The sequence below is a fragment of the Trachymyrmex cornetzi genome, unplaced genomic scaffold, assembly GCF_001594075.2.
Source record: "Trachymyrmex cornetzi isolate Tcor2-1 unplaced genomic scaffold, Tcor1.1 scaffold100, whole genome shotgun sequence".
Lineage (NCBI taxonomy): Eukaryota > Metazoa > Arthropoda > Insecta > Hymenoptera > Formicidae > Trachymyrmex > Trachymyrmex cornetzi.
The window spans coordinates 32,938-39,310 of record NW_017295544.1 but is presented as its reverse complement, the minus strand read 5'-3'; the positions used below and the strand labels follow the sequence as shown (position 1 = coordinate 39,310).

General features: G+C 38.7%; 1 protein-coding gene across 1 annotated transcript; it reads left to right on the top strand.

Moving 5' to 3' along the window:
- The first annotated feature begins 2,513 nt into the window (after window positions 1–2,513).
- LOC108770590 (uncharacterized) lies at window positions 2,514–3,458 on the top strand. The gene has a single exon (XM_018522263.1). It carries the CDS (start codon window positions 2,514–2,516, stop codon window positions 3,456–3,458), a length of 945 nt encoding a protein of 314 aa, XP_018377765.1.
- Window positions 3,459–6,373: the final 2,915 nt, after the last annotated feature.

Sequence of the window (6,373 nt, the reverse complement as noted above, 5' to 3'; positions counted from 1 at the left end):
TAACCTAACAACAGTTAACTTTAATGATTAATATCTCACTTCGTGGGACTGAGCACAACATTTTACTGCCAGATTCTTTCGTTTCATGCAAAAACGCTTCGAATGTGAGCATAATTTCATTGAAATTGATGATGAGGAACGACTTCTAAATAATTACTCATGTTACAATCGACACTACTGCGATTGTTACTTTTGCAACCACCGCCGCTTGTTTCGATTTTATACCCATTAAACTTACATGTAAACAATAAATTGAATTGATATATACCTTACTACAAAGCTTGATATTCATATCACACAGTATCGTCGTATTACAAATTGTTGTGGAACGAGTTGCACTAAAATAGTGGCGGGTAACAAAGTTTACAATCTAACCTTGATTTAACAAAAATAGGTGCTGCTACGTTTGCACTTGGCCACTCAATTTTTCGTCAATGACTTATGTCTATTAACGGTATGCAACCGTGCATGCAGTTCAGCCTTTCGTCAATAGATACAGCTATTGCGGTCAATGTTACAATTGACCCTCTGTTTCAACCGACACCACTCTCCCCTACAACTTTACTTCCACCATTTTCCTATAGATGGCTTTAGCGGTAAGTGGTGGTCAAAATAAATAGATCATAGACGTCATACAATAAACTTGGACACCTGTCAACATAACCCCATAGAAACATTAGTCGATTTATGTCTGCATCATAAAGTTATTCTCGATTGAAAATGTCAGTTTACGAGCCAAATTTTCGTCATTTGCGAGAGGTTTTAATTTTCTGCTTCAATATGAAGAAATCTGCGGCTGAGACTCATCGAATGCTCTCAAATACTCATGGTGAGGCCGCTATTAGTGCAAGAACGTGTCATGAGTGGTTTCAACGCTTTAAGAACGGTGATTTTGACGTCGAAGACCGGCATAGCGATGGAAGAAAGAAGGTTTTCGAAGATGCAGAATTAGAGGCATTACTTGATCAAGACTCGTGTCAAAATCAAGAAGAATTGGCACGATTATTGGGAATGACTCAACAAGCCATTTCAAAACGCCTCAAAGCCATGGGAATGATTCAGAAGCAAGGAAATTGCGTGCCGTACGATTGAAGCCGAGAGATGTGGAACGGCGTTTATTTGCTTGTGAACAGCTGCTTGAAAGGCAAAGACGACGGAAGGGATTTCTGCATTGTGACTGGGGACGAAAAATGGATTCATTACGATAACCCCAAGCGCAGAAAATCATGGAGAGTTTCCGGCCATGCTTCCACGTCGACGGCCAAACCGAATATTCACGGCTCCAAAGTTATGCTCCGTATTTGGTGGGACCAGCTCGGCGTAGTGTATTATGAGCTGTTAGAACCGACTGAAACACAATCACAGACGATCAGTATTGATGCGTTTGAGCCGAGCATTGAAAGACAAACGGCCGCAATACAATGAGAGACACGATAAAATGATTTTGCAGCATGACAATGCTCGACCCCATGTTGCGAAAGTGGTCAAGACATACTTGGAAACGTTAAAAAGGGAAGTTCTACCCTACCCGCCGTATTCTCCAGACGTTGCTCCCTCTGGCGATCTCTTGTTTCAATCAATGGCACACGGCCTGGCTGAGTAGCACTTCCGGTCTTATGAAGAAGTAAAAAATTGGATCGATTCATGGATCGCCTCAAAAGATGACCAGTTTTTTCGACGCGGGATTCGTACGCTGCCCGAAAAATGGGAGAAAGTAGTGACCAGCGATGGACAATACTTTGAGTCATAAATGTATAACCAGTTTTTTACAATAAAGCCTCGAATTTCGGAAAAAAACGGCAGAAGCAAAGTTGTACACCTAATAGGGGAACATGGGGCAAAGTGGGATACGGGGCAAAGTGAGATTTTGCCGTTTCGTTTTATAAGAGCAGTTCCTATATGTTTATTTACATTATTTGTTGACAAATGAGTTGACCTAGTATAAATTTTGAAGTGTTTCCCAATTTCCGCGCATTCTTCGGAAAGGTTTCATACAAGGTATCCTACATTTGTGAGAAACTCTAACATTACGTATATTTCTATTGACTGTAAGTACCAATAAATTAAATGTAATTGAAATTTGAATTGCATTGGTTTGTAGGCTTACATTTACCCTCTTTTTTCGTTTTTTAGTTATTTCATTTGGCGTTAAGGGTTATTTTTCGTATAATATTTTATTTAATCTGCGTTTGGGGCAAAGTTGGCGGGGCAAAGTGGGATGCCTTTCCGTTTTGATTCATCTTCACAGAGGTAACTTTTTCATAACTTTATGTCTATTTCTTCATTAGAAAATGGTTCGCACGTATAAAAGGAGGACGGAGCATCAAAATTGGTCCACAGAATCAATGATTCAGGCCATTTCAGTCGTTATTAATAACGAAATGTACATTGCAAGTGCAGCAGTGAATTATAAAATCCCTTCATCAACTTTACAACGTTATGTACAAAAAAAACAAAGGGATGAGAATTTTGTTGTTGAAAAGCATTTGGGACGTTTCAGAACAGTATTTACAATGGAACAAGAAGCTGACATAGTTTCATATTTGACTGCAATGGAGGCCAAGCTCTTTGGCATGACAATTTTCGATCTTCGAGAAATTGCTTTCCAACTAGCGGAGAAAAATAACATTGACCATCCTTTCAAGGACACGGCAGCTGGTTTAGACTGGGCTTATGGATTCATGAAAAGAAACCCGTCACTGAGTTTAAGAACTCCTGAAGCGACATCGGCCGCGCGTGCCATGGGGTTTAATAAAGTCGTCGTTGCCAATTTTTTTAAACTACTAGAGGAGACTATAACGAACAAAGAAATCACCCCAGATCGCATTTATTATTGCGACGAAACGGGATTTACAGTAAATCCTAAAGCCCAATCCAAGATTATTGCAAAGAAAGGCCGTCGTCAAGTCGGTGCAATAACGTCTGCTGAAAGAGGGCAGACGGCAACTGCTGAAATTTGCTTTTCAACAGCTGCTGTTTTTGTTCCTCCAATGTTGATATTTCCAAGAGTTAGAATGCAGAACGAATTTGAGATTGGTCTCCCTCCATCAGCATTTGCAGTTTCTCATGAAAACGGGTGGATGACCAAAGAATTGTTCGTAGTTTGGTTTAAAAAATTTATCGCATTCTCCGGCGCTTCACATAGTCGCAAAGTGCTTCTTCTGTTTGATGGTCACTCCACTCACACAAAGAACCTGGAATTAATTGATTTAGCACGAGAAAACGGAGTCATACTTTTGTGCTTTCCACCACATTGCTCACACAAGCTTCAGCCTGGAGATGTTTCTTTTATGAAGCCGTTAATGACATACTACGCTGATGAAACTCGAAAATTTTTACGCATTAATCCTGGAAAAGTCGTAACTATTCGCCAAATTGCTCCCCTTTTCGGTACAGCATTTATTCGAGCTGCAACTACGTCTACGGCTTTGAATGGATTTAAAAAAACCGGCATTTGACCCCTAGATCCGAATATTTTTACCGACATTGACTTTATGCCTTCGACAACCACGGACATCGAAATCTTGGAATCTTCAACGTCCAATAATGATGAAGAATTGCCAACACCCGTACCTGGCCCATCGACAAGCTCGTCATTTGGCGAAAAAACCCTACAAGAGATTATGCCAATTCCGAAAGTGCAAGCACAGTCAGCTCCAAGAGCGTCCCGAAAAAGAAGTGTCACAGCAATCCTGACGTTATCTCCATATAGACAGTCTCTTCAGGAAACTGAAGATTCAAAAAAAGCGAAACAAGAGAAGAAACTGCAAAGAGAATCTAAATTGGAGCATCAGGCAAAAGAAAAACGCCGCAAATCCTCGCGCAAGCTATAATGTTACATTGAATGAAGTTTATTAAAAATTATAATTTTGTATTATATTTCTGTTCTGACAATAAAAAAGTACTTTTCCTTAATGCCATTATGCAGTATTATCATTAAAACCTTTCCAGAAGTCATTTAAACAACACATCCCACTTTGCCCAGTAATTTTCAAATTTCTCAAAATAATACTTTTTCGTAAAAATAAAATTAGGATTATAAAACATATATTTTTATTTAAGGAATCAGTTGAATATGTTAGTTTAGGAACCGAATTAGGGTTTTGATACGTTACCATAACTTTTTTTATGCAATATCATTTGGTTTCATAAGTTTTCCCATAGGCAGCCCACTTTGCCCCATGTTCCCCTAGTTCATCACCCTCCGAATCTGAGTCGGGAGGCGGCATAAGTTGAGCCAAGAAGATAATTTCTTCTTCCTCCAAATCCTCTTTGAGGTCCTCGACAAGTTCGAGGAACTCACCATCACCCTCTTCATCTTGTACATCCTCCTCCTCATCGGAGATGTAGATGACTTCAACCAGGTCATCAGGAATTTCCTCCTCGATGTCAGAGTCGGTCACTCCGACACCAACATCACTTTTCTCCTCCCCTATTGGAAAGTAGGGAGCAGGATCCGCGACGAAAGGACACTCCTGATCCTCATCGTCGGATACCTCCGCGAAAAAGGGAGCTACGTTTAAACGCATAATGAAAGTAGTCGCGCGAAAAGAACTCGTGAACAACTAAAAGACTTAGCAGGAATAAAAGCCTAACAAGGCTCAGAAGAAGAGAAATGAAATGCTAAGCATATTAATACGAAACTTTATAGATAAAGTTACGTGAGAGAGCGAGAACTGTCACTTGATAAATAAAGAGGTATGATAAACTGAAGAGAAGTTAAACACGAGGAAAAAATAAAACGGATGAAACAAATAAATAGCAACAATTAATTGCAGAATCATATCGTGGATCCATGCGGCTGACGGACAGGTCAACAACCCGCCTTACAAAATTGAAAGGTTCAACCACAATCCTAGGATTTATTTCGAAGAAATCGGGAAACTGTTACCCATTGAAGGATACTGGAAACTAGTGATAAAAACGGATACCACATCACTGGCGAAGAGAGCAAATCAATTACAAGAAGACGTATTGCGGACGAAGCAATTATGCCAGATATTATTAGCAGGTAAAGGATCTTGCGAAAATTTATATACAGTGCTCGAAAAAGAGCATAATAAAACACAACAGTTAGTAGAAAAAATAAAAACTGTGTATAAAATAGCATCTAATAAAAAAAGAGGCTTAATAGACGCAATAGGCTCAATCGCGAAGTCATTATTTGGCACTATGGATGCCGATGATGACAAAATTATTAAGGAGCAGTTAATCATAGTACACGATGAAAATACTGTAGCTAAACATGCGGTTAAAAATCAATTGAAAGTAATAAATTCAACCATAGCGCACATAGATAACCTAGAGCAAACACTGCAAGAAAACCAAAATATATATACGCTAACATTCTACATAGATAAATTTAAAGAACAAGGATACTCGTTTAGTCGAAGACAAGATCTAGATGAACACTTTACTCTTCTGACCGCATTAACAGACGATCTACTGAGAGACGCAACAGAAACGATCGACTACATTAATTACATTAAAAAAGGAATTTTACATCCTAAAGTAATGCCGATCGAGGATATTATCGTAAATTTGAAAGAAGCCATATAGGTTAGATACGTGGTACGAATATAAAATAATGTAATTAAAAAGGCATATAACCACGAACGCCTGATATCGATGGCTTAAAATTATTATATTTGATATAGTACAATAAATAAACGTTTCGGTCTTGAATCAGACCTTCTTCAGTATTAATATAATTAAACGTGATACGAATATATTACAACATAATTTAAGTCTTAAAATTAGTCTGGAAAATGATGTGATTTCTAAATTAAATTTTAACATTCCACTATATATTATAGATACGAGGGTCGTCTGAAAAGTTTTGAGCCTAACATAGAAACAAGTAATTTTTCGGACAAATTCAATTTTATTTTTCCACATAGTCTCCTTTTAAGTCGATACATTTTTTCCAGCGATGCTCCCACCCCTTTAATCCATTCAAATAATACTGAGCGTTTTGCTTTGCAAAATAGGCGTCTACAGATGCGATGACCTCCTCGTTCGATGAAAATTTCTGTCCTCTGAGCCAAACTTTGAGCCTAGGAAACAGAAAAAAGTCGCTGGGGGCCAGATCTGGTGAATACGGTGGATGATTAATTAATTCGAACCGCAATTCGTAAATTTTTGTCATAGCGACCGCCAAAGTGTGAGACGGTGCGTTATCTTGATGGAACAGTACTTTCTTCTTTTTCAAATGCGGTCGTTTTTTCTCAATTTCTGCCTTCAGCTTGTCAAGCAATGATGAATACTACGTCCCTGTTATTGTTTTACCTTTTTCAAGATAGACGATCAACACAATTCCATGACTGTCCCAAAAAACAGTCGCCATCACCTTTCCCGCCGATAAAACCGTCTT

Excerpts from the sequence above, each read along its gene's own strand:
- LOC108770590 (XM_018522263.1), top strand. The coding sequence starts at position 2,514 with ATGGAACAAGAAGCTGACATAGTTTCATATTTGACTGCAATGGAGGCC.